Genomic DNA, 27,560 nt, shown 5'->3' on the forward strand with positions numbered 1-27,560 from the left:
CTATTCCAGGGGCTCTGGTTAGTTCCACACCTATTTAAAATGTATTTGTATTTAAAGTACATCTTTCTGTTTACTTTTTAAAGTTGCAGTTTTTAAATTGCAAGTTGAAAATTCAGAAGTGGAATTTTGTGTCTCCTGTGCTGGGGACCATGATACCATCATGACTTTCTTACAGTCCTGGCCAAGGGTTTTGACGTTTGATAAAAAGCTGGCCCTCAGGCACGCCCCCCAGCAGTCCAGTGGTTAAAACGCTGCACTTTCAATGCAGGAGGCGCGGCTCTGTACGTGTTCGGGGAACAAAGATCCCCCGTGCTGCGCAGCGCCACCAAAAAATAGGGGGAGAAAAACAAACAAAAACTTAAAAACACTCCTAGCTTTCACCATGTGAAGCTGAAGTGACGTTGCTGAGTCGTGTCCAACTCTTTTCGATCCCAGTCTCCTCCATCCGTGGAATTTTCCAGGCAAGAGTACTGGAGTGGGCTGCCATTTTCTTCTCCAGGGGATCTTCCTGACCCAGGGATCGAACCCAGGTCTCCCACATTGCAGGTAGATGCTTTACCCTCAAAGCCACGCAGGACGCCCAGTTTTTGCCGTGGCTTTCCCTGTTTCTGACCATTCGGCAGTGTCCAGCCAGTTCATGGAACAGACCAACTATGGTGAGCCTGGCTCAGTTGGAGCCTGGCCAGGATTACCTATAAAAGATTTCATTATTTGCATTTTTGCCCAATTTCTGGGAGTAGTTCTTGGCAACTCCTATCTTTCTTGGGGGTTGTGCTTTCAGGTGTGGTGGTTTAAGATCATTTAGTATGTCTGCTTTTGTTATTTCTTTATTTATTTTTATTGAAGTGTAGGTAATTTGCAATGTTGTATTAGTTTTAAAGGGCTTCCCAGATGGCACTGGTGGCAAAGAACCTGCAGAAGACGTAAGAGATTTGGGTTCCATCCCTGGGTTGGGAAGATCCCCTGGAGGAGGGCAAGGCAACCCACTCCAGTATTCTTGCCTGGAGGATCCCATGGGCAGAGGAGCCTACGTGTACATCAAAGCGATTCAGTCATACACACAACACACATACACACGCACACACATGCATTCTTTTCTGAGACTCTTTTGCGTTCTGTCGAGAGGCCGTTGCAAGCCACCGAGTGCAGCCCTCTGTGCCGCCGGTAGGCCCTCGTTCTTTGCCTGCTTGGTCCTCCGTCTGCTTTTGGACTACGATGGAGAACGGCTTCTCTAGTAAAGCTGGAGCTGAGCATCTTTTGTTTGTTTCCTTTTGTCTGCTCGTGTTAGTCTAGGTTAATAGAGAAAGAGTTGGTCTAAGGAAATAAGCAGCAGCTGAGCTTCTTACCTGGGTTAATCTGGACATGTCCTCCGCCGTGGATGATGACGCTCTTTCCCTGGTTCTGCTTGGAGACCTCGCTGCTGTAGCCACACTCCCCGGGGCCAGGTAGGTCTGCAGAGCCTTAATTAGATTCACACAAGGTGCTCGGCTTCCACTGGGGGCCGGATGGGAACATACCACTGATGTGCGCACACTGGGTTCCCCTCCTGTAGGAAAGCACCCTGCCTTCCTTAGGTATCGTCCGTGTCTGGACAGGAAACAGGTTTCTGCCTAAAATCCCCCTCAGACTCTGGATATTTGTGAAAGGCGAACTTCCTCTGGGTGGAAGATGCGAGGCGCACACTCAGGGTTCCAGGCTTGAGCTCTGGGCCATTGTGACCCTCAGAACGCTCAGCAGCCAGAGGGCAGAAAAGAGGGTTCATGGCGCCTTCCTGGAGATGACGGAGAGCCGGGAGCCAGCGGCTGCCAGGGCCTCCCCCGCTCCGCTCTCCCTCCGCTCTTCTCCGTAACTCAGAGGGTCATCATGGGGACAGCCAGGAACAGCCAAGTGGAGCTGAAACTGCCGCTCCTCGAGAAGCCTAAGACCCCGAAAAACTACAGCCACCCTGAGGTTCTCCGTCACACCTTTGAGACTCTGTCCAACCTTCACAAGCTGCTTCCCAATCATCTGATGGAGCTGCTCCACTCCTGCCAGAGTGAGGAGGACAAGAAAAAATGTATGTGGGCGGAGGGCAGGCGCCAAACTCTTCAGGAAGCCTGCAGTTTATCGCGGTACCCATGCCCCTTCTGTAGCCACGCGTGGGTGTGTGCTAAGCCGCTTCAGTCATGTCCGACTCTGCGACCCTATGGACCATAGCCCGCCAGGCTCCTCTGTCCGTGGGATTCTCCAGCAAGAATGCTGGAGTGGGTTGCCGTGCCCTCCTGCAGGGGACCTTCCCAACCCGGGGATGGAACCATCTCCTGCGTTGCAGGCGGGTTCTCTACCACTAAGGCCACTGGGAAGCCCCTCTGGTCACGAGTGAGAAGCTAGTCCTGCAGAGCAGGTATGGTTCACGCCTGAGACCTCGACCATGTCCATCCTTCGTGCTGTGGGGCCACGTGCTCAGAGCTCACACGCGGGTCACCTACACACTGCCTTTCCCAGCGCCGCCTCCTGCTCTTTTGTGAATCGGGAAAGACGGGAAGGGGCCTAAGTGACAAAGACCAGTGAATGTACAAGTTCGTTCCTAGATGTGGTTTTAAGCTTAGTGAGATAACCTCCCAGTTAAAGGTCAGGCTTTGAAGTTTACTCCTTGCTCTGTTTCCTACCCCTCCTTCTTCCTTTTTTCAGGCTTGCACCGCCCTGGAGGAACACTGTTCTCCCCCAGGCCTTACAGGCTTTGCAGTGGGCAGTGGCTGCCCCTCCTGGATCAGTTAGGGAGGGTGATAACTGGACTGATTTGCAGAGTTGGGTGGAGCCTGGCTCCCGAGTTGTTCGAGCTCAGGTGAAGGGCAGAGGTAGATGGTAGCCACCGGCCCCCGGGGCCTTAGGGAGTGAAGTGGCAGCTGCCACACTGATGAAGACACAGGTCCTGGGTAGGAAGGCGGGTATCGCGGTGATGATTTTAGAACATAAGGCTGCTTTGGTGATTTGTCTTCTGGTGGTGGTGGCTTAGTTGCTAAGTCATGTCTGACTCTTGCAACCCCATGAACAGAAGCCTGCCAGGCTCCTCTGTCCGTGGGATTCTCCAGGCAAGAGTATTGGAGTGGGCTGCCATTCCCTTCTCCAGGGGACCTTCCCGAGCCAGGAACCGAACTGGGTCTCCTGCATTCTGTCTTCTGATTAATCCCTAATCCCTGTACAGTATCGGGAATCAATCCCAAGATCCAAAGATTACATAGCAATCAAGAAAAGTGTAAGGGCCTCATAGAATAGAGAGACATTATACACTGGCAATTCACAAGATGAAATACAAACCGCCAACAGACATGAGAGGGGTTCAGACACTCTGGTAATCAAGGAAGTAACAGAAAACCAAGGAGGGGTTTTTTCCCTGTGGTCTTGTGGCTAAGACTCCAAGCTCCCAGGGCGGGGGGCCTGGGTTCAGCCCTTGGTCCGGGAACTCGATCCCACATGCCACAGCTGAGATTTTGCAGGCTGCAGTTAAAGATCCTGCTTGCAGCGACAAAGATTCAAGCTCTTCCATGCTGCAACTGAGACTCAGTGCAGCCAAGGAAAGAAAGAAATATTTTTAAAAAGATAAATTGAGGAGATATTTTTAAGCCATCAGAGGGGTCAAATTTTGTAAGATCAGTAATGATAAACACGTGGGGAAATTAATACCCTCACAATTGATGGTATGTTCATTGCTTCAGGCTTTTTCGAAGGTAATCTGAAAGTCTTTGTCAAAGTTTAAAATGTATGTTGCTGGCTTACTGAATGAGCTCAGTAAAGAGTAAGCAGAGTGTCCTGGGACTGCCAGAATGGGGCGGTTAAAGCAGCGAATGGGTGGTCTCATGGCCTGGAGGCTGGAAGTCCAGAGCCAGAGTGTCAGCAGGCTCTGAGGCGGCTGGGAGAGGACCCTTCCTTGCCTCTTCCTGGTCTCTCGAGTTTGCTGGGAATCCTTGGTGCTCCTCGATTTACAGACACATCACTCGACTCTCTGCCTCCGTTGTCTCAGGAGTGTCTGCACACGTGACACCCGTCTTCTCCGTGTGCGCGTCTGTCTTCCTACGAGGAGCAGCATACTGGATTAAGAACCTGCTCTGCTCCAGAACAGGGCTTCCCGGGCAGTGCTAGCAGTAAAGGACCTGCCTTCCAATCCAGGGGACGCAGGAGACTCGGGCTCAACCCCTGGAGTAGGAAATGGCAACCCGCTCCAGGACTCTCGCCTGCAGAATCCCCGTGGACAGAGGAGCCTGGTGGGCTACAGTCCACGGGGTCGAACAGAGCCGTACACAACTCAGTGACTTAGCACACACACTGCCCCAGTGTGACCTCATCTTAACTACATCTGCAGGTTATTTCCGAGTGAGGCCACATCCGGGGATACTGGGGCTTAGGAGACGCTCCAGTCCCCAGCACTACAGCACCTTTGCCTAAAGAAATCCTCACGTGCCTAAAAGAATGCTTAGCATTTTCTTACATAGATAAGTTTGTTGTTCATAGTTGGGTATCTGGCGCCACTGGATGCTTTTCAGACCTTGTGGGCTTAGAACAAAACTGAGCCAACAGAAAAATCCGCAATACATCCTGTTAGATGCGTGTGTCCTGCTACTTAGCAATTCCACTTCTGCTTCGTGACCTGGAGAAATACTGGCCCACTCTGCACAGAGAGGCAAGAACAAAGGTGTGCGTCGAAGCACTTGATAAAGGTGAAAAGTTCTAAAACGCCTATTAGCATTCAACAACAGAATGGTTAAACAGACACATTCATACTGTGAAATACTGTTAAAAAGACAGTCGATACTAACATATCTACAAAACACACGGCAGAGTTTTAATAACAATGATTCCATTTTTGCCAAAAGAAGACTGTAAATTTATAGATGTAAATATCTACATGACTGTTTAGAAAAGGGTTCTAGAAGGAGACACAGCAAATTCGGGACGGTGGCAGGATAGCGAGAGGAAGGAAGAGGTTCCTTTGACTGTTGTTGACTTTGAACTAAAAGGCCCGCCCAGTATTTCTCCAGCAAAGATGGCTTTACTCGGTATCCACGGAGAAGTGCAAATCAACAAACCACAAGGAAGTCACCACAAGGCAAGGACAGGGGAACGCTTTTACGGAAGGTAAAGGAAGTTGGGAGGGAAACCAAAGGAGCGAACAAACCGGGTGAGTCCTGCGGAAGAGGAGGGGGGCGGGTCTTTCTTCTTCCGATTTGGGCTCCGCTGTGGACACAGGGCTGAGCGCGCCCCCTGCTGGTCTCCTGGCTCTGAGGTTCATTAATTTTCTGCACCGTGTACACCGCTTCCCTGGAGAAGGCGATGGCAGCCCACTCCAGCTCTCTTGCCTGGAAACTCCCATGGACGGAGGAGCCCGGTAGGCTGCAGTCCATGGGGTCGCGAAGAGTCGGACACGACTGAGCGACTTCACTTTCACGCATTGGAGAAGGAAATGGCAGCCCACTCCAGGGTTCTTGCCTGGAGGATCCCAGCGACGGCGGAGCCTGGTGGGCTGCCGTCTATGGGGTCGCACAGAGTTGGACACGACTGAAGCGACTTGGCGGCAGCAGCAGCATACTGCTTCCCTGGTGGCTCAGACAGTCAAGAATCTGCCTGCGACTCCGGAGACCTGGGTTCCATCCCTGGGTTGGGAAGATCCCCTGGAGAAGGGAAAGGCTACCCACTCCAGTATTCTGGCCTGGAGAATCCCATGGACAGAGGAGCCTGCTGGGCTACAGTCCATGGGGTTGCAACCAGTCAGACACTACTGAGCGACTTTCACTCACTATACTTAAGCTGTTAAATTTTATTTTAATGGAAGTCTTTCCATCCATCTTTAATTTTTGTAATTGAAATTCAGTTTTAAAACTGAAAATGGAGTGAGCGTTTATGTGAGGTTGGAGAAGTGGGTTTTGATTTCTCAATATTCCAGTTATATGTTGATTGTTTGTTCTCCTAGCCTTCCAGTGTCGACACAAATAGGTGTTGACACGCCTTTAGCAGTTGGTGGTGATCCTGCCATGTAGGCTTCGGTCCCCTGAATTATCAATAGATTTGAAATCCTGACAAGCAAACCCTACGCTCTTGCTGTTGGGCAGGGGGAGCCTGAGGGAGGCTGGGCGGCCCAGCTGTGTGGTCATGGGGCTCAGGAACCGCCGCAAGAACCCTGGCCTTCGTCCGCAGGCGGGAGCCCCATACTCAGGCCTGCTCTTGAGTCACTTGGTGTGATTTTCTGGCCTCTAAGGATGAAGCTGATCACTGTCATCATACCATTTAGTTCACTTAGTCTGGATGAGGCAATGTTTCTGGGGGTCTCTACCAATTACCCTGCCCGGGAAGGACCTTCAGGGATCCAGCCAGTGGAATAACGGGGGCTGGATGAGCTCTGATCTAATTCCGAGTCTGATGCAGGGCCTCCCTGAGTCTCTTGAGGCTCAGCTCCTCTTCCTGCCGCAGCTGTGTGACAGCTTCTTCTCACCTGAATGGGTTGCAGAGATGCTCAGAGCACGGCCTGCAAACTGGCTTTTGCTTCTCAACATGTTACCAGTTGGCAAAGAGATAAAAAGCCTGCCCTGCAAGGTAACTCAGCTCTGTCAGTAAATGACGTGCATTTTAACTGACTTCCCTTCTCCCTCCCTCTTTTCTTTGGAGGGGGAGAGATGGTTTTGATGAAGGAAGGAAGCGGTGTCCTGGAACACGTTCTGACACAAGTTCTGCCTCACAGCTGCCGGGCGATCTGATTATGGGCCATCCATGTGAAGCAGCGCGTGTGCCGTCAGGGCAGTGTGTGGTTACTATCACTGAAGCACTTGCCCTTTGAGAATCACAGGCAGATCACACCAGAGAGCCTCACTGCCTGCCCTGTGCAATCCTTCACTCCCTGCTTGCTGGGCGTCTCTCAGACATCCAGGCCCAGGCTAAGGTCTAAATGCTGCTCACTGGTATTTTTGGAATGAAAAAATGGCAGAGCTAAGTAGCAACTAAATGGCGTGAATAGCCGTTCTCAAACCAAGCAGAGATGGGAAGGAACACGGAGTTGCTCCAATGCTCGCTGCACCAGGGCCTCCCTGGGGCTCACGTGGTGAAGAGTCTGCCGGCTGGAGAAGGAAATGGCAACCCACTCCGGTACTCTTGCCTGAAGAGGCTCTTGGACAGAGGAGCCTGGCGGGCTACAGTCCACGGGGTCGCAGAGTTGGGCAGGACTGAGCAACTGACACACAAAATGGAGGAGACACTTGCTGGCGTGAGGGTACACTTATCTGTTCTCGCATCTCCCGCAGGAAGCAGGATGGGGCAGGCAGGATGGGTCCCCACCCCCACCCCGTTCTGGAAGTCTTAGGGCCTCAGTGCCTGCCACAGTTGGCCTCGGGCAAATAAAAGACAAAGTTGTTTACTGGCAAAAAAAATCTGCCTGTAGTGCAGAAAACCTGGGTTCAATCCCTGGACCGAGGAGATTCCCCGGAGAAGGGAATGGCAACCCACTCCTGTATTCTTGCCTGGAGAATTCCACGGACGGAGGAGCCTGGCGGGCTACAGTCCAGGGGCAGGTGTCGCCGAATTGGAGACGGCTGAGCGACTAACACTAATTTATTCTATTACTAGGTGAGAATTCGGAATACTCTGGCTTAGAAAGGATCTTGGAAAGACATCAGTTTCCAAGAGAGATTAATCTGACCCCCAAACCAAGCAGCATGCCCCTGTGGAGAAGGAGGCAAAACAACAGCGGCAATCAGGGGTGGAAGAAATGCCGCCTGTGGAGTAAGGGCACGAGGGAGCCTCCGACGTCGACCATAGTTGTCAGGTAGGCGGCCAGCTTTGCCCCGGGCGGGCCTGTTTAGAGATGTTACAGGATGACCGCGAACCCCCGATGCCTCAGCTGAAAAATGACTTGAAGTCGTCTCTGGCGTATGTGGTTGAGTGTGAAAACAAGCTCTGCTCTGCATAAAACACAAGCTGCCTTTTCACCCTCCGCTGCACCCAGCGTCTGTAGGCGTGCTCAGAGACGGAGCAGGCGTGTGGGATCCCTGTGGGCCGCCGCGTTCCAGGTCGGGGAGTGGAGACCTCGCTGGGCTGGAGTGGGATTCTAGGGACCCAGCCACTGAGCTGCAGGGATTTTGTGCTGTGCAGGTCGGGAAGCACCAGCCCGCCCCAGCACGGCCAGGGACCCAGGGTGCAACCCTGAGTGGCTGAGCCGTGCCTGTATTCCTAGTCCACCAGATTCCTTCTTTTTCACGTAAGCGCTCACAGCTATACATTTTCCCACTCAGCACCAATTTTACTGTGCCCCGTAAGTTGTTTTTACTAGATTACAAGGACAGTGAAGGCAGCTTTCAGATGTGTTTTTTATAAGGGACCGTCTTAAATGAGAGTGAAGACAGGACAATAACATGAGGAAATAACCACTGATACGGAATATCACGTTCCTGGGAAACGGTCTAATTCTCTACATCTTTTTGGCAGATGATAGGGGTGGAACGAAACTAAGATTCTAATTGACCCTCTGATAGTCCTGCTCCTTTCTGTCCATTCCTCCCTGTCAGATGGCTGAAAAAGAACATGCGACCCATCGAAGACCTTGCCTCGGTCACGCAGAGGTTGTCGGTGTTCGGGCCGATAGAGTCGGTGACTCTGTGTGGACGGCAGAGTGCCGTGGTGGTTTTCAAACACATGGTCTCGGCCTGCAACGCGGTGAGCGCGTTGCAGAGCAGGGCGCCGGGCAGCCTGTTCCAGTGCGCCTGGCAGCAGCCGTTCATGTCGCGAGAGCTGACCCTGCCCCTGACCAAGGGCCCACAGAAGCTCCCCAAGCGCGTTTGACATCATTTGTTTTCCATCAAGGCTCCAGCACAATACAATCATAGTAACTGGTATTTAAGCACTGAAAGAAGGCACAGCAAGCTTTATTCGGCTCGGGGGCTGACAAGCGGGAGCAGCGGTACAACGCTTCCCTGGAGGCGCCCGGCTCTGCTGCCACGCGGCCGTCAGAGCTTCGACTTTCTGGACAGGAAGCTCGCGATGGCGTTCATGCACTCGTCTGACAGCCACCTCTCCCTCAGGACACTGCTTTCTTCCGCGTTGACCGCGTGCAACGTTTCTTTCTCCCTGTTTCTGATGATCTGCTTGGAAATTCTCATGGCCTGAAAAGTCAAAACCAACAGTTAGCTGACGAGGTATTCTAAGAAGAGTTAGGGTCATTCTAGAATACTGATGACTGTGTGGCTCCATTGTTCCTTTGATCCTGTGACACCTTATAAGGAAGACAGGGCTTCTCAAGCGTTCGTGTGTGCACACGTCACCTTAGCAGGTATGGGGCGGGCCCTGTGACCGCATACTTCTGGCTCCAGGACTGCATTCTGAGCAGCGAGGATATGAGAGAGTCGCTCACCGGCGGGCACGTGTGGAAGTGCAAGCGTCCTCGAGGAGCTCACCTATCTATCTGCCTGCTCACCTGGGTTCGAGGCCAGAAGTCCCAGCAGAGGCGGCTGGTCAGCCTCCTCAAAGTCATGCCCAGGAAGAACTGCTCCTCTGTCTCCACAGCCCAGAAGTGGAACGGCCATTTGGTAAGTTTCGTAAAAAAGTCAGTATTTCTAATGTTATTACGGCTACTTTTAATATCAGATTTACATGTGCTCAGAGCAAGCGAAGGGGTCTTTTTTTTTTTTAATTGCCTATTTAAGGCAAACGGTTCTTGCAAGTAAAACAAACAAACAAACGAAAAAATCCAGAATACTAACATTTGGGGGGAGCTTTGAATATGCTTTCAGCCTGGCCCAAACTTCTTTCTGAAAAGTGCTGTCGGGAAAAACTTCGGTAACGAGTCCTTGGGCACATGCTTCCTGGGCCGTTAACTTTTTCCCAAAAAGGAGCATCTCTGCCGCCTGGAATGAAAAGCAAGGTTAGGACGCGACTTCAGTGAAGAAAGGCTCAGTTAACTCAGAGTGAGCTCCTCTCAGCAGACACGCGGCCATTTCCTTCGGTCTTTGAGAGCGCCAGCATTTCTCATTAAGGGAGAAATTGATGACCCCACAGGCAATGCTGTGCAGGCTGTGTGCTGAGACCGTCAGGCTTTCGAGAAGGCTTGTGGAGTTCGCTGCCTCTGTTATGTGTCTATGTTGGGGAGGTAAGAGCTGGGATCTGGAGCAGAAATGCCAGATACTGGGTCTATGACAAATGGCAGCTATGATTCCTTGTTTCGTACACAATAAACAATTACAACAACAAAAAATGGCAACTCATGGTCATAGAGAATGACAGCCAGCGTTTAGAAACAGCAACGGTCAAAATCCCCTTCCCTGGAAATTCACACAGTGGTCTGGCTCTGGGAGGCCTGCCCAGGGAGTCAGATGAGATCTAATTAACTGGAGGAAGGTGATGAAGACTAACGTTCAGGTCCTAACAAAACTGGGGTCACTGAGTGGGTATCTTTCTCTATGTTCTTCAAAGACTGTTCCACAGCCAAATGCTCTAAGCCTTCGAGTTGGGTCTGCCCGACTTTTCAAGTTCAGATCTGTGTAACACTTCAGGGAATGTGTCGGAAGAAAGAGATTTAAAAGGGGGATTCCTCAGTGGCCTAGTGGTTAGGATTCTGGGCTTTCTCTGTTGTGGCCCAGGTTCAATCCCTGCTCGGGAAGCTGAGATCCTGCAAGCCGTGCGGCATGGCCAAAAAAAAAAAAAAAAACAAACTTTAAAAAATCCACATTTTTTCCCCATGGAAATCTGACAGCAACAGGCAAAGGCCCCATCCCCACTCCTCTCTCAGATCTCAGAGGATGTCTGCCAAGCCTCTCCCACCCCTGGTGCCCCGCCCATCACGCTCCCCTTGGGGTCCTGCACACAGACGGTGGGCACTGAGGCTTCCGCCGACGCAAGGACAGGCCGGAGCAGCCACAGGCCCCTCGGTGCCCACCCTGCCCTGAGCAGGCTGGAGAGAAGGCTGGAGAGGCCAGGCGGCTCTGGGCGCAGGGGCACCCAGCTCAGCGTGATCCGCTGTCTACGGAGCGGCAGACTGAGTGCCAACCCCCTCCACACGAGACCCTCCCCACGGCCCGGCTCCTCTCTTTAAAACTCTCGGATCTGCGGGGCACATCATGTGCTTCTGTGTCGTCCCTATTATCTATTATCGAGGGAAAGAACAGGGAGTACGGGACGGCTTTTGGAGTGGAGAGACTTATTTACGTTTATTTTTAAGGCTTCTGAGACCTACCTTGCTTGAGCCCATTATCTTGGGGAAAGTGTAAGAGGAACAGCCTTCCGGACTCTGGCCCAGGTGACTGAACGGAGTGTGAAAGGTTGCCTTTTTGGAGAGAAAAAGAGAAAAGAAAATCATCTTCTCACATGTGATTTCAAAACGTCGCCACCTGTTTGTGTCCTCCTTGCAATGCTTAACTGAAGCACTTCATCGTGTCACAGGCAGACCTCACTCCATTGACCTTTTGCTTTACTGTGCTTCACAGACTCTGCTTTTTTCTTTTTTAAAAAAATAAATTGAAGGTTTGTGGCACCTTCGTATCAAGCAGGTCTATCCATGCCATTTTCCCAACAGTGCTATTTTCAAATTAAAATGTTTTTAAAACATTTAAAAATAGCTCATGGTTTTTTAGACACAATGCTATTTGCACACTCAACAGACTACACTATGATGTAAACGCAACTTCTCAAAGCACCGGGAAATCAAAAAATTCCTTTGACTCACTTTATTGTGATATTTGCTTTATCCCAGTGGTCTTGAAGTGGACCCACAATATCTTCAAAGTGTGCCCATATACACACAAATTGACTTTCTGAACACACACAGTTTGATGAGTTTTAAACAAATGTATAGTCATGTAGCCACTACCATAGTCAAGATATGGAATATTTCTATTGCCCATAGTGGTAACGAACTTGCCTGCAGGAGGCATAAGAGACAGAGGCCCGATTCCTGGGTGGGGAAGATCCCCTGGAGAAGGGCATGGCACCGACTCCAGTGTTCTTGGCTGGAGAATCCAGTGGACAGAGGAGCCTGGTGAGCCACAGTCCGCGAGGTCTCAGGGTCAGACTGAGCACACAGCCTCAGGTTCCTCATGCCCTTCTGCAGTCAGCCTGTTCCTCTCATGCCTGAGCCGCCACCAATCTGGGCTCTGTTCCTACAGTTTTGCCCTTTCTCAAATGTGTATAAATGGAATCATGCATCCTGTACCCTCTCCTCCTTTTTCAGGCCTCTGTCCTTAGCAGAAGGCTCCACGTTGCTGTCTCATGTACCAGGATTTTGTTCCTTCTTATTTCTGAGCGGTACTGCATCCGATGGGTGTGTCAGGGTTCATTTATCCACTCACCAGTTGAAGCCACGGTGGCATTTCCAGTACTCTAGATATTGTAAGCTTATGATGAATGTCTGTTTTCAACTCTCTTGGGTAAATACCCAGGCGTGCAATTGCTGGGCTGTGTGGTAAATGTGTGGTTTAACTCTCTAAGAAGTTGTCAGACTATTTTCAGAGAGGCCGCACCATTTAACAACGCCACCAGCAGTGTAAATTCCAAATGCTCCAAGTTCTCCCTAAACCTTGTCATCAGCATCAGCCTTTTCAGAGTGTTGCCCGCTCTCATAGGGGTGTCCTGGTGTCTTGGTGTGGTTTTAATCCCTTGGTGGCTCAGCGGTGAAGAATCCACCTACAATGCGGGAGACCTGGGTTCGACCCCTGGGTCGGGAAGATCCCCTGGAGATGGAAACGGCAACCCACTCCAGTATTCTTGCCTGGGAAATCCCATGGACACAGGAGCCTGGCGGGCTACAGTCCGTGGGGTCACAAAAGCATCACACATGACGGAGCAAGTAAACAACAATGACTAGTGACGCCGAGCATCTTTTCACGTGTTTATCAGCTATTTAGTGCCTTCTTGGGTGAAGTAATTTGCAATACTTTGCCCACTATTTTTAAGTTGGCTTGGTTATCTTTTTATTATTGAGCTGTAAGAGTTCTTTACATGTTCTGTTTACAAATCCTTTTCTTAATGGTGTCTTTCTCATATTTTCAAGAGCCAGTTATACTTTCTTTTCTGTGAGCCGTATTATTCCTCTCCAGCTTGCGTTGTTGATCCATCACTTTACTAATTCATTTTAAAAACTATACTAGCAAGGTTAGCCTCTCTTGCTGTTTTCCCAATTGTCTTCATTTTGCCCCAGAGGTTTTTGATTGGCTTTAAATACCCAAAACTACTTTAATATTGGTTATTTAGGCTACAGAGTCAGTCAGTTATTCGACTACAATAACTGTGTTTTCCATGTTTTCCTAGATGTCAGAAATATTTTTGTGTTTCTTGATGAATGAAAAGTTCTTAGGAAATTAACTTATAATTTGACAATTCTGTAAACAGCATATTTAGACTTCATTTTCCATAATCAGACATGGCTGAGGTTTTTTTCAATGAATACTGTTAGAAGATAAAAACATATGATGTGCAACACATACAAGTCAAAATAATAGAAGTATAAAGAAAACAGATATTAAGGTCACCTGCCTTCTCTTTTGACCCCAAAAGAAAGCCTTTTGGAGAAAATGTGCTGAGAAGGAAGGAACATAATCAGAAAACAAAGAAGGAGCCAACCCTGGAAAGCGCCACAAACAGGTACACGGAAAGCGAAAGATCTGCGGCGTGTAACTCACTTGTAAACATGATTATAAGCAACACCGAGCTAACTGTCAGGAATAAGAGCAATAGAGGCAGAGACGGTTAGATACGGCGTCAGGCTGCCTGGTGACCCTGGAGCTTCTTGACCTCTGTGCCACGGTTTTCTCATCTGTGAAATGGGGATGAGGGCCCCTGCCTCACGGGGCCGTTACTATGGGCACTTACTGAATACGTGTAATGGGCGTCAGCAGAGTGTCTCCTGTGGACTGACCACTTAGTATTGTTATGACTTCCACCTTTTCATGAGCTCAAAGGGGAAATGTGCTGTTTGCTGATGGAGACACCAATAGATAGGCATGACCTACTGTCCATAATAAAGAATAATTGGTTATATGGGTTAAATGTTAACCCACATTTAATATGGTATACATTCAAGAAGCCAGGAATGAACAGATCCTATAAAATCAATTCCTCTCCACAGCTTCTTTCTTCTGTGTCTTTCTCTGATTTGAAATTGAATCCTGGTTTAATTCAGTTGGGTGAACTCTCAGCAGTGGTCACTATTTGTCAAATATCTTACTGTGGGCCCAATCTGTCAGCATATATAATACACACACATTTCCCTCTGATTTCAATTTTAATTTAAGTTGTATCATAAGACGGAGTCCTGGGAATCTTTAAAAAGATGATGCCCGTGACAGTCACCTGGAATCTAGTGGGAGAATAAGATGCAAAAGGACACTATTTGGCTTTCAAGTCCTACAGAAAGAGACCGCCAAGTTCAGGTCAGGAACTTCTGCTCTCACCCTGCTCAAAGCAGGTCAACTGATGGGTCATTTAACACACAGAATGGGACTGAAGACTGTGAATTTCTGCCTTTGGGCAGAAAGTTCTACCTACAAAGGTTAGGTAGCCAAGTGTCTAGAATTGCACTTGCTATTTTTACGGGGAAATTATTAATAAGTATTAGATCTGACAATATGCCCAATCAGATTGAAAGGAATCCAGTCAAAGATGGAGCAAGGACCCTTATAAATGGCCCTGTTACTGGAGAAGGTACCTCCAACAAAACCAGGAATCTCTTCAGCGGCAAAACCCAACTGTTCCCTGCAAGGATACGTGTACGTCAGCAAATTTCATTGCCACAAAAGCAAGAGTCACTCTAAGACTCTCATAACCCTAAGAGGTGGTTATTAGTTCTATAGGAGAAGTTCTAGGGTCAAAGTGCTAAGATAAATGTTTATCACATCTTTGTTTATAAGGAAAAAAACTAGACATGCTAGGGTTCCAGTGTCAGGGACTGGTTAAATTAGGTAAGCTAAATAACCCAAATGTTAGCACTGCTTATCTCTGAGTGGGGAGAGGAGTGATTTTAGTTTTTAAAAATGTTTAGCATTTATCTACCTGGCCACAGCAGGTTTAGTGGTGGCATGCAGGCTCTGCACTGTGGCACGAGGGGTCTTTAGCTGTGGCATGCAAACTCTTGCTTGGCACGTGGGGTCCAGTTCCCTGACCAAGGGTGGACCTGGGCCCCCTGCATTGGGAGTGTGGGGTCTTCGCCACTGGACCACTAGGGAAGTCCCAAGGAGTGATTTTTAAATCAATTGTTTTCCTTGTACTTTTCCATATTTTCCAAATTTTTATTTTCTGCTATGACATACATTACTACTACAGTAGGAACTGAAGTGCAAATCTATGTAATTCAATGGTGAGCACGAGGCAGTAACTTCTCTGAGCTTCGGTTTTCTTAGCTAAGGGGGGAGTGAAAATAGATGCCGCCCCAAAGTCCTTTCTCAGTCTAGATTTCTAGACTCCAGGGTTCACTCACATTGAAAAAAAATGATCAGATAACTCACTTGCATAACCTTCAAAGCTGCTCTGTTTTTTTTCACCCGTGCTTTCAAGTCTGAAGGTCTCCCAACTATTTTAGAGCAAAGTTGAATGAGTCTTGTGTCAAAGGGTGAGAGTAAACAGAACCAAAAGGGCTGGGACAATGCTGGAGACAACACTGGTGTTTAGGAAAACTCAGGTTAATAGTGAAGGAAGACTGAAGCATGTCAAAGAAGACTAATTCTTTGGGGAAAATGTAACTTTCATCCCTTCTAACCCCGACCGCATGCCCTCTGTTTGCTATCGGCAACGCCAAAGCAGCCTTTGGAGGAGCGTGTCTTCACCAGCCTGACATCACTCGCTTCTGCCGGCGTACTTACCCGGTCGGTCGCGTACACGACATCAAACAGCCCGAGGACGGTGACGGAGATCCCCACGGCCGGACCATTGACCACGGCCACCAGAGGCTTCGGGAAGTCTATGAAACAGTTGACGAAATCCCTGCAGACACGGCAACAGACAAGCGTGTTGAGCTGTTTGCAACAGCTTCACCGAGGTACAAGCAGGGCCGGGGTCCGAACGCGCTTCTCTGGGGGGAGCTGGGGACGTTTCCACCTCCGGGCGCCTCCCTGGCCTGCAGCCTGCGATTCACCCAGGCCCCGTCTGCAGGGCACTGGAGGGGTGCCTGCAGGGGCCCCGGGGCCGGCCTCAGTTCAGATCCTGCGTCCTGGGCCTTCCGTCAGGGCCGTGAGCCAGCGGCCAACTCGGAGTCGGCACGGGCCGCGGGGTGCCGGCGTGCTGGGCAGCAGGGTGCTGGGCAGCAGGGTGCTGGGCAGCAGGGTGCTGGGCAGCAGGGCCCGTCTCCAGTCCCCTGCGCGCAGCGGTCCCGGCAGCGAGGCGCGCCCAGCCCGGGAGACGGCGCTCGGCTCCTCCGCCTCGGTGCGGCGGCGGCGGTGCTGTCGCTAAGTCGTGAGCGCCACGGCCTCGACGCGGAGAACCGAGCGCGCGCCGGGAGCGGGCTGCCGGGCCCGGTCGGCTCCGTGCGGAGCGCCCAGGGGAACGGGAGTCACCGCGAGGAACCAGACGCCCTTCCTGACGGCGGCCGGACAAGCACGCTTGTCGGAAGTCACCGCCGACCGCAGGGAGCCAGTGTCTCTCCTTTCCGCAAGCTCAGACCCTGATGAACGGGCGAGCGCCCGGGGCAGACGGCCCCTCACCTCAGGACGACCGCGCTGCGCCGGGCCATCTCCTCCGGGCCGCCGGCCGGCAGGGTCGTGAAGTTGGTCAGGTCGTTCCCGCTGCAGAAGTAGTCCCCGCTGCCTGCGAACACAAGCACGGCGCCACTCCCGCGCCCCGCGCCGGGCGCCTCCCGCGCTGGGCGAGAGCGCCGTGAGCCCGCGGCGTGCCCGCCCTCGCGGACCGGCCGGCCGGGGCATTACGGACACGCGGACGAACCAGCGCGGCTGGGCCACGGAGGGACGCGAGCCGCAGCGGGGCTCCGATCCCATCGGGGGGCTCGGGGAGGGGCTTTGCCGAGGCGGGGACAAGGGCACTGAGGCCTGCAGGGCGGACTGGGGAGGGGGGACAAGGGCGGGAACAGGGCGGGGTGTTCTCCGTAGCTGACAGCGCGTGTGAGGCTCTGGGGCGGGTCACCCGGCGCTCAATGGGCCCAGAGAGGCACCATCACAAATGGATGCGTTCAGCCTGCTCTTCTCGGTCCAAGACAGGTAAGTTAGAAGGGAAAGCAGAATTTAGGGAATCTACATGACATGAATTAGAAAGGCAAGTTTAATCGACATAATTATAACTCTACACCTTAACAATCAAGAGTGAATTTACTTTTAATTCTTAAAATTTTAAAATTTAAACATTTATTGTTATTACTTGACCAGGCTGTGTGGCCTATGGGATCTTAGTTTCCCTGACCACGGATTGAATCTGTGTGCCTGGCATTGGGACCAGGGAGGGAGTGGACCACCAAGGATGTCCCTGAAGTTACTTTTTAAGTGTTTCTGGATGATATAAAAAAAAAATTGGTCATTTTTTTTGCTTCTTAATCTTCAAGGTAGATATTTCAATATACATCTAGTATATATGAAATTTTAACAGATTCTAAAAAAAAATCAGAAAAACTGATCATCTCTGATTATAAGCTAGGAATTGATAACAGAACTGCAAAACAAACAAAAATCCTTTCTGAAAACTGAAGGACCTATTATTACAATGCTTAGATGAAAAGAATAGGAAATCAAAGTGAAGGGTATATAGAAAATAACTATGGAACAAGCATGTGAGCTAAGTCACGTCTGACTCTCTGTGACCTGTCGGACTGTAGCCCACTAGGCTCCTCTGTCTATGGAGAGTCTCCAGGCAGGAATACTGGAGTGACTTGCCATGCCCTCCTGGAGGGGATCTTCCTAATCCAGAGGTCGAACCGGTATCTCTTATGGCTCCTGCACTAGCAGGCAGGTTCTTTACCACCAGCGCCACCTGGGAAGCCCAGAGGATAAGCACTACTTCTCAGCACTTAATCTTTCGGTTTTCTTACTTGTAAAATACTAGTAATAATAGGGCCTAATCTCATAGAGTTATTGCAAGAAAGCTTAGAAGAGTTACAAATTAAGAAAGCTACCAAACAAATTAAAATGCTTAGCGCAGTGCTCAGCAAACATAAAGTATGATACACTTGTTGGCCGTTATGACCAGTTATTATGAAACTCAGCAGTTTCACTTCTACAACGTGGATATCTTTGCACATTTACTGAAAGATGGATGTCTGAGGATATTCCTTGCAGCATGATTTTAATAGCAAAAGAATAAGTACAATCCACCTGTTCACTGACAGAGGAATGATGACATAAATTATGGAGTCCTGAAACTTTCATACTTTGCAGTCCTGCAGAGGAAAACTTAGATGCGCAGGTGCTGACTGAGAACAAATTTTCAGGACATGCAGTTAGGACAGAAAGGTGGGTGTAGTATGTGTGTGTTATGTGTGTCGTCTTCTGTTTATAAAATGAGGGGCAGGGAGAACCACACACACACACACGGGCAGTTTCTAGAAGGCTCAAGAAAAGCTGAGCTATCTTTAGGATGCAGGACTGGGGTTTCTAGCTTAGTTATTTGCCATTTCATAGTCTTTGGATTTTTAAGAAACGATGTGCCTGCATTGTACGTTTAGTTTAAAAAATGTTAACTAAAAAATCAGAACCTGTTCTTCTCCTGTACCCAGCCAGTGCTGCCTCTGGACTGTTCCTGGTGCCTTCCTTCTTCTCGGCATACACGTGGGATGCCAGAGTATCTTCGCGTCTTCCCTGCTTCACCCTTTCTCATTAGCTGTTAGGTATCTTTCTCCTCACTTCTCTCTCACTCTCTCTTTTTCACTAAAAGTGCTCTGATATAATATTATATATTTTACAAATTTCAATGAGAATTAAAATCACTCCTGGGAATTCCCTGGTGGCCCAGTGGTTAGGACTCTGAACTTTCACTGCCAAGGACCGGAGTTCAATCCCTGACTGGGGAACTAAGATCCCACAAGCTGCGTGATGCAGCCAAAAAAGAAGATAAATAAAATAAAATGACTCCTGCTTCTGCCACACCAATACACACAGCAGGAGCTCCCACTCCCCAAGTGCCTGTGTGAGCCCTGCCCTGCACTGCCTCATGTCACCATCTTGACCACTCTGCGGGGTTATGAAGACACCGTCTTCTCCATTTAGGAAGCAGAATTCACCCACAAGTAGTAAGAAGTGAAGCTGGGGTTTAAACTCAAGTTGATCTGAGTCCAGAACCTCAGCCTTCACCGCTACATACATGCAAAGCCCCTACTAAGTTCAATCATCAAGTTCTCATCAGCCCAGGCCCACCAGCATCCGTGTTTTCCAATTATTCTCACAGTGCTGATATAGTTGCTAACGTTTTATTTCTTAAACATTTTTCTATATGGTTAGTCTCTGCAGTTACACTTTTTAATGCTTTTGCAATACACGGTCTACAGGACGTCCTGTCATGTGGTTTATTATGGTCATTTAGAGGATTTAGAATGTTTTGGGAGATTCCTGTGTCAAAGTATGTGAACATTTTACATACTGTCAAATGCTGTCTTTTTAAAAGGTCCTAACACTTTTTAAAGCCATTTATGCTGCTGTCAGCTAGGGGCATTCACTCTACCGTGACCTTGTCAAAATTCAGTATAGTATAAAATTTCGCTAATTCAGACGAGCATTAATATAAAATGGTATCTCACCATTTGTATTTGTGTTCTTGCTTATTACTCTGGTTGCATTTTCCTTGTTTCTTTGATGCCAAGACTTTCTCATACAAACTGTCTATTCATTTTACTTACCAGTTTATCTAACAGGTTTAGCGCTTTTCTTACCAAATTGTACCTGCTTTTTACATGATAAAGATATCAATCCTATGTCTTCCCATATTGTTTATGTATTTAAGAATTAGGGTATCTCAGCACTAGAAAGATGATAGAGCTTATTTATTCAATTCCCTTTCTAGGAGAAAAGCCTCCCCTGCCCCCAAACAGAAATCTTATTAAGAAATCCAAGGAAATGTCTTACCTGTTAAAACAGTTATGGCTGACTCATCCTTGCTTGCAGCCTGAAGTGCAGCTATGACGTCATGATACATCTGCGTGAAAGAGGGAAGACGAGGAAAGGAGAAAACTGAAAACGATCATCCCCACCCAGTGGGTCCTCTCCACGTCGGTCTGCAAGCCTGCTCTTTGCAAAGTGCCAAACGCTTGCCTGGGCTGTATTTACAGAACCAAAAAGGATGCTGATACTCTACCGTTTTCGAGTGAAACAGAGGAGATAAGACAAGCAGGACGGAGTCCCGGGCAGATGGTGTTACCTGAGTGGTGAGAGCATTTTTTTTGGTTGGACGGTTCAGCCTGATGGTGGTGATGCCGTCTTCGGAGGTCACCACCAGGCTATCGCTTTCCGGTTGCTTCCTGTCTGCTTCAGGGGCCTCTGGGCTGGGGGACTCAGAGGAAGCACTCAGCTTGGACACCAAGTCCACGTAGTTCTGTCGGGCAGCTTCCTAAAGAGAGATGGTGATATCAGCCCAGTTAATGAACAAGCATTTTGAGACACTTCCTGTCCTAATAAGTACACCTGGCAATGAAGGTCCTGGTTGGATATAGGGACCTCTATCCCCAGAAGGCTCATCTTTATGTCTTAATAGGGAGAAACACCCACCTCCCTTAGGAGCACAGTAAGTGAAATAAAAGCAGGGTGGGAGTCCATGTACCTTGGACAGACTGCCAAGAGCATTCCATGCATCCCATTTGGTCTTATTGATAAAGTCCAGCATACCTGGTTTGGGCACGTTACAAGGTCCTTCAGTGGCCTATGAAAGGAGAGGGGCAATTACTGGTCAAAGGCACATGCAAACTGGACCGTAAACAGCTGAGATCCGCAAAATGCACACTGGCGTGATGGTGCCTCCCCTCCCAGGTAGCTTCACAAGGCAGAGGCTGGTCTGAATTTCCTCTCCCTTGCCCTCTCTCTGATGCTGCCGCTAAAAATGTACAAACAGAAGAAAAAAAGACTGCAGAGCCAAACTATGCTATTATGGGTTATCAGTCCCTCAGGCTGTAACTGCCTGCTTATGAACATGATGCAAGATCAGGGTTTGGGGAAATGCTTTCAAAAAACTAATCGTTCGTTAGGTTTGCATTGATGGTTCAAGCAAACAATCTTTAAAGGAAACTAGCCTACAAACATTTAGAAAACATGGTATATCCTGAAAGCTCATTCAAAGGTACCACTCCCCACCAATTCCTCCCAAATCTATGGTGGTGGATGTCCGGTAAGTGAGCAACAGAGTTGCCCCTGGAGGGGGCCGGGGGTGGGGGTGGGCACCAGAGCCACCGGCCCTTAAGACACTTAATTGAAGGACATGCAGCTGGAGGGGGGTAAGTGCAGTGAGTGTTTTGAGATTAAAAAATATATATGCACTATTCTTTCCAGAAATGGCAACTTGAAACTCCATTTACTAACCATGCTTTTAATTTTCATAATATAACTAGCTAAAAGAGAAAAGAAGAGAGAGGCTTTGAAAGACAAAGACGGTAAAGGAGGCTAAGATGGTCCGAAGAAAAAGACTGATTTCTCAAGAGTTAGCCATCGGGGATGCTAGAGGCAACACGGGCCATAAGACTGCCCCCCACTTCTGACACATGGGTGTGAGACCAGGGGCTCCTGGAAGTGCTGACTCGGGGCAATGATGGCTCACAGGACACACTCTCCTCCTCTCGGTTACCAGTCATTGCAGGTGGGGTGGGGAAAAAAAGTGCTGACGTGAGTGTGCCCCGCCCGCACCGGCCACTGCAGAGTGAGGACTGTGTACCCTCCCAGTCTCCGAACTGGCGTGTGACACACACACAGAGTCCCGCTCACCAGGGAAGCTCATCCAGGCCTCCTCGGTGTTCAGAGTTTTCCCTGGGGCTCTGCCACTTCTGAGTGACTCTCCGTAACTGCAGCCTCTGCTCCAAACCCCACTGTCACTACCTGGGGGGGCCAGTCTCCTCTAAATCCCATCCTTAGACTCTCCAGGCAAACAAAGACTCGGTCTATCATGCTTGGCATTTCAAGGGCTTAGAAATTACCTCCCAGAAGCCAAGGGTGAGGGTCAGACCCCTGTGGGGCAAGGTTGAATTCTTTAATATACACACTAGTATCAAAGTAAGAGGGGCTCACAGGGTCACAGAAAGAAAAAGAGAGGACACAGGAGCCCAGAGGGTCTGACTTTCTGGATAGTTTTCAGACACTGTAACTGAAAACTCAAGTTTTGAAATGTTTTTATAAAGATTTTCAAATATATGTAAGAGTAGAATATTATAATGAACTCCCAATATTCAGCCCCCAAATTCAATTAACTCTCATTTTTGCTATATTTGCTTCAACCATCCTTTTCTTTTCCGTTTTGCTGAATTTTTTTAGAGAATGGCAAACACCACACCATTTTTCACTCCATGTACTTAGTATGCACTCCTAAAAAAAAAATATCAATTTTTCTTATATAACCATGATGCTATTAAGAACAGTTCGGCAGCCCACCAGGCTCCCCCATCCCTGGGATTCTCCAGGCAAGAACACTGGAGTGGGTTGCCATTTCCTTCTCCAATGCATGAAAGTGAAAAGTAAAAGTGAAGTCGCTCAGTTGTGTCCGACTCCTAGTGACCCCCTGGACTGCAGCCCACCAGGCTCCCCTGTCCGTGGGATTTTCCAGGCAAGAGTACTGGAGTGGGGTGCCATCGCCTTCTAGGTGTCATCTAATACTCAATCCCTATTCAAGTTTCCCCAGCTGTCTCAAGGCCACTCTGATGGCTGGCTGTTGCTTGCTGTTTCGGTTGTTGTATCTTCGAAGTCTCTCTTACTCCGCAGTGATCCTAAGGAGTGACTATTTGCCTTAACAGCGCTCTGAAATCTTATCTAATAAACTCTCACGCATAGTCTTCAGAGGAAAGGCAGCAACGCACCTACACACTCAGGCTGCCTTCTCAGAGCAACAGACAGCGTGTCTATCTGAGGACCCATGTGCTCAAGATGTTTCTCTCTCAAACACCCGTGGCGCTTACCTGCTTGTAGAGTGCGTAGAGTTTCAGCTTCACCTCATTGCCCGGATCCTCCTTCAGGAGCTTCAACTGGCTCACCGCTTTGTTAAAGTCCTTCTGGCTGGTTTGCATGGCGGGGCCACCCACGTGCAGCCCAAGGGCTGGGACCTGCAGGGGGCTGCAAACCGGCGCGCGGGTTCCTAACTGTTTCCAATTCCCCCACGCCAAAACGCTACATTTCTCCAGTGGTATTTTCCTCGCACTTGCCCTAGCCACCTGGCTGCGAATGGTTAGTGGTTTCCAAACCGGTCCCTAGATAAGAAATCCAGAGAGAAGCTAACTTCGGTAAGGAAGGCCCTCAGAGATAAAAGCAGCCAGAAGCCAGGGAGCCCCGAGGCAGGAAGTAAATGAGAGGCCTGGGAAGGAGGCAGGGGGGCAGGAGCGCTGGGCAGGGTCTGAGGGCTGCCAAGCCTCTTGCGCAACTGAAGTTGTTTTAACCCACTTGATGATGGCAAAGAGCAAAAAAAATGTTCTTTTTAGAAGCAAAGCTGTTTTATGAGGGACCTCCCTGGTGGTTCCATGGCTAAGATGCTGTGCTCCCAATGGAGGGAGCCTGGGTCTGATCCCTCGTCAGGGAACTAGATCCCACACGGTGCAAGACCTGGTACAGCTGGAAACAAGCAAACAAAACCGGTGAAGCAACTACGGGGAAGGGACATTCAGCCTGTGAATGCCCAGAGTTTGTGGGGACGATCTGAGTTTCAGCCTGGGTAAAGCTCCCCTCTGCTGATCTAAATGACTTTCCAAGACCTCGGGGGCACTAGTTCCTGCCATGGTGAAGGGGACTCTTCTCAGTAGTGGTAAAAGCTAAACGGGGGCACCATGGAATCCGCCTGTCTGGCCACCCCAGCAAACTGCTCCAGCATCGAGACACTTTTATTTTGAGGCTGGCAGCTGGACATTATCTCTTGAAAAAGTGAAAGTTGCTCAGTCATGCCTGACTCTTTGCGACTCCTCAGGCCACAATACTGAAGTGGGTAGCCTTTCCCTTCTCCAGGGGGTCTTCCCAACCCACGGACTGAACCCAGGTCTTCTGCATTGTAGGTGGATTATTTTACCAGATGAGCGAGCCACAGGGGAAGCCCAGCTCTTGGAGGGCAAAGTCAAAACTCTTTCCTGGCTTATTAAGAGACACTATCCTGTATACTTCTGGCTTGTGAAATGATTATACTTCCCGCCAGGAACCCGTGTCAAATAGAACACTCGACAAGACAGTCTCAACCTCTGAGCATAACGGCAACCCACTCCAGTATTCCTGCCCAGAGAATCCCATGGACAGAGGAGCCTAGAGGGCCACCATCAATGGGGTCGCAAAGAGTCGGACACGAGTGAGCGCACATACACCCCACAGACAAAACGAGGATACCGAGGCCGCGGGGGTAAAGCACGCGGGAAGAGCGCAGCGTCCCAAAGTCCAGAAACCGCGTCTGCAGCTGAACCTGCGTCCCTCTGGAACCAAGTTTCCTGACCGACTTCGTGAGTCGTCCTTCTGCGCAAAATCCTGTCCCCTCTCTCGTCCCCTCTGACCTCAATGCTGGGCAAACTGCTATGAAACCAGTCAGACGACTAAACCCACTGCTGCCGATACTATCGTTCCTGCACTAAAACTGCCGTTCTAAACAGCCCCCAAACTTGCAAACTCAGGCTGTTTCTCCAGAGCAGGATAAGCCCACAGACCTCCAAGCCACGGACCACCTGGCCAGAGCCATAAACCAGAGACATCCAGTGATTGCTCTCACCACTTCAATAATTAACTTCAGCTTCTCTGCTCTTCCCCCTCCTCCCCCGCAAAAATACCCTGAGGGGGTTTCTGTGGCCGCTTCTCCCACTCCCTTGGGGTTCTGCAATGAATCCTTACTTTGCCGCCAGCTCCTGCTGCTGGAACTTAGTCTTCTGCTCCAAGGGCGCAAGAAGAGCCTTTTGTTCTATGATGTAGTCACTGATTAACAAAGTATAAACTTTAATCAGGTCAATGCCTAACTCTGCTCAGCAAACAAGTGCGTCCCAGCACACACACAGATAACAGGAGGGGAGAAGAAAGGCAGGTTTTCAGAAGGAAAACTGGTTGGTGTTGCAGATAGCTCTTCTTTCCTAAGAGAGGTGGAGGACCTACCTGGGGGAATCTACTTGGCCTGGACTCTAGGCTGTGAAGCACCCTGAGCAGACACGCTCAGTCCTCACCTCCAGAAGTCTAAAGAGCCAGCAGCAGAGTGGGGACAGCAAGCGTGGCCAGGTAAGTCCTTTTTAAGCACACACTGTAAGCAGAGGGAGGGGAAAAGCATCACAGCACAGCAGTGAGGTCACAAACAAACAATGGATGTTCACAGCAAAGACTCGCATCCAAGTTACAAATAAACCCCAAACATAACAAATGTATCACCTCCTCTGCAATAATGTAATTTTCAAAGAGTGAGCCCAAACTTTGAATTAATGCCGTTCAGTAAAATTAGCCTTCTGGTTTTACATTAGGCTTCCCTGGTGCCTCAGTGGTAAAGAATCTGCCTGCGATGCAGGAGACCCAGGTTTGATCCCTGGGTCGGGAAGATCCCCTGGAGGAGGAAATGACAAACCACTTCAGTATTCTTGCCTGGAGAATCCAAGGACAGAGGAGCCTGGAGGGCTATAATCCATTGGGTCACAAAAGACTTAGCAACTAAAGGATACTTTTTATATTAAATAACTGAATCATTTTTCCCCCCTAAAAAGGAAAAACTGAATCCTACCCGAATCTAGCAGCTGGCAAGTTTCAAGTAGAAAACGAACAGAAAATTTGAAATGTCAATAAAGGCCGAAATGTGCTCCCCCTCCCCAAATACGATACAAACGTATTTATTTTAAAATCGAGTTTTAAAAACAATTACAAAGCACGACCGTTTAATACATAAACAGGGAACGTGCCTCTCCACGGAGGCGGCTGGCGCGCCGTGCGGTCTCCCCGCCGCCTGTGAGCCCCGGGTCCGGCCTCACGTGGGCCGCCGCGCGCCCCGCCAGAAGTCACCCGGAGGATGTCCTCCGCGAAGCACCCGAGTCACCCCCCGGACTGCGGGGAGGTCCTCTGGAAGGCCCGACCCGGCAGGCCGCGCCCAAGTCTTCCCCACCCGCCCGGCGCGGCGTCTCCGAGCCCGGCAGCGGCCGGCGGGGGGGGGGGACCAGGCTTGGCGGGCCAGACGTCCTTCGGGCCCCGAGGACGGCGAGCGCGAGGCGGCCGCCTGATGTCACGCTCCCCGGCCAGCGCGCGTGGCCCGCAGCGGCAGGAGGAGACAGGCAGCGAGCTCCCGCAAGGACGCGGCGTCCAAGTGCGGCCCTGGGCCCGGCTCAGCACGTACCTGCGGAGAAACCCGGAGTACCAGCACCTACCGAGCCGGCCGGCAAACCCCGCCATGGCCGCAGGAGGACAAGGGCGGGACTGCCGGGCAGGGCGCCGGGCCTGACACCATAGGCAGAAGCGAGGACCGTGGGCGGGGCCGGGGCTCGGGGGCGGGGCCAGGCCGGGGCCTCAAGCCATAGATAGGTAGAAGCGGGGGCCGGGGGCGGGGCCGGGGACGGAGCCTGACGCCATAGGTAGAAGTAGAGGCAGGGGGCGGGGCCGGGGCGGAGACGGGGGCCGGGGCAGGGCTTGACGCGATGCAGTTCAGTGGCTCAGTCTTGTCGGACTCTCTGCGACCCCATGAACCGCACCACGCCAGGCCTCTCTGTCCATCGCCAGCTCCCGGACTTTGCTCAAACTCACGTCCATTGAGTCAGTGATGCCATCCGACCATCTCATCCTCTGTCGTCCCCTTCTCCTCCTGCCCTCAAACTTTCCCAGCATCAGGGTCTTTTCAAATGAGTCAGCTCTTCGCATCAGGTGGTCAAAGTATTGCAGTTTCAGCTTCATCAGTCCTACCAATAAACAGACTGACCTCCTTTAGGATGGACTGGTTGAAACTCCTTGCAGTCCAAGGGACTCTCAAGAGTCTTCTCCAACACCACAGTTCAAAAGCATCAATTCTTCGGCGCTCAGCTTCCTTCACAGTCCAACTCTCACATCCATACATGACCACTGGAAAAACCATAGCCTTGACTAGACGGACCTTTGTTGGCAAAGTAATGTCTTTGCTTTTCAACATGCTAAGTTGGTCATAACTTTTCTTCCAAGGAGTAAGCGTCTTTTTATTTCATGGCTTCAGTCACCATCTGCAGTGATTTTGGAACCCCCAAAATAAAGTCTGACACCGTTTCCACTGTTTCTGCAGCTGTTTGCCATGAAGTGATGGGACCGGATGCCATGATCTTCGTTTTCTGAATGTTGAGTTTTAAGCCAACTTTTTCACTCTCCTCTTTCACTTTCATCAAGAGGCTTTTTAGTTCTTCCTCACTTTCTACCGTAAGGGTGGTGTCATCTGCATATCTGAAGTTATTGATATTTCTCCCAGCAATCTTGATTCCAGCTTGTGCTTCATTCAGCCCAGCATTTCTCATGATGTACTCTGGATATAAGTTAAATAAGCAGGGTGACAATATACAG

At 50.0% G+C, this 27,560-nt stretch overlaps 2 protein-coding genes across 10 annotated transcripts; one reads left to right on the forward strand and one right to left on the reverse strand.

The window, feature by feature from the left end:
• C23H6orf201 (chromosome 23 C6orf201 homolog) lies at positions 1,864–8,931 on the forward strand. Its single transcript, XM_005696921.3, has 3 exons — positions 1,864–2,056; positions 7,588–7,786; positions 8,526–8,931. The coding sequence occupies exons 1-3, from the start codon at positions 1,864–1,866 to the stop codon at positions 8,797–8,799; spliced, it is 666 nt and encodes a 221-aa protein (XP_005696978.2). The 3' UTR covers positions 8,800–8,931.
• On the reverse strand, positions 8,848–26,512 carry ECI2 (enoyl-CoA delta isomerase 2). 9 transcript variants are annotated; one of them, XM_018039040.1, is made up of 12 exons: positions 26,411–26,496; positions 25,235–25,308; positions 24,912–24,992; positions 23,018–23,171; positions 20,686–20,784; positions 20,287–20,475; positions 19,995–20,064; positions 16,638–16,740; positions 15,801–15,921; positions 11,186–11,275; positions 9,717–9,860; positions 8,848–9,119 (listed from the first exon to the last, which is right to left on the reverse strand). In XM_018039040.1, exons 4-12 carry the CDS (start codon positions 23,123–23,125, stop codon positions 8,964–8,966), a joined length of 1,080 nt encoding a protein of 359 aa, XP_017894529.1. In that variant the 5' UTR covers positions 23,126–23,171; positions 24,912–24,992; positions 25,235–25,308; positions 26,411–26,496; the 3' UTR covers positions 8,848–8,963. The 9 variants fall into 9 exon arrangements, with proteins under 9 accessions (XP_017894529.1, XP_017894526.1, XP_017894522.1 ...); XM_018039037.1 differs by having other exon boundaries at positions 25,167–25,308; positions 26,380–26,463; XM_018039033.1 differs by lacking the exon at positions 25,235–25,308 and having other exon boundaries at positions 26,411–26,512.

The sequence above is a fragment of the Capra hircus genome, chromosome 23, assembly GCF_001704415.2.
Source record: "Capra hircus breed San Clemente chromosome 23, ASM170441v1, whole genome shotgun sequence".
NCBI lineage: Eukaryota > Metazoa > Chordata > Mammalia > Artiodactyla > Bovidae > Capra > Capra hircus.

Coding starts and splice junctions, on each gene's coding strand:
- C23H6orf201 (XM_005696921.3), top strand. CDS start 1,864: ATGGGGACAGCCAGGAACAGCCAAGTGGAGCTGAAACTGCCGCTCCTC. Junction 2,057..7,587: donor TGAGGAGGACAAGAAAAAAT/GTATGTGGGCGG, acceptor TTCTATTACTAG/GTGAGAATTCGGAATACTCT. Junction 7,787..8,525: donor ACGTCGACCATAGTTGTCAG/GTAGGCGGCCAG, acceptor CCTCCCTGTCAG/ATGGCTGAAAAAGAACATGC.
- ECI2 (XM_018039032.1), bottom strand. CDS start 25,335: ATGCTTTTCCCCTCCCTCTGCTTACAGTGTGTGCTTAAAAAGGACTTA. Junction 15,922..16,637: donor CGCAGCGCGGTCGTCCTGAG/GTGAGGGGCCGT, acceptor CCGTGTCTGCAG/GGATTTCGTCAACTGTTTCA. Junction 11,276..15,800: donor TCGTGTACGCGACCGACCGG/GTAAGTACGCCG, acceptor CTCTCCAAAAAG/GCAACCTTTCACACTCCGTT.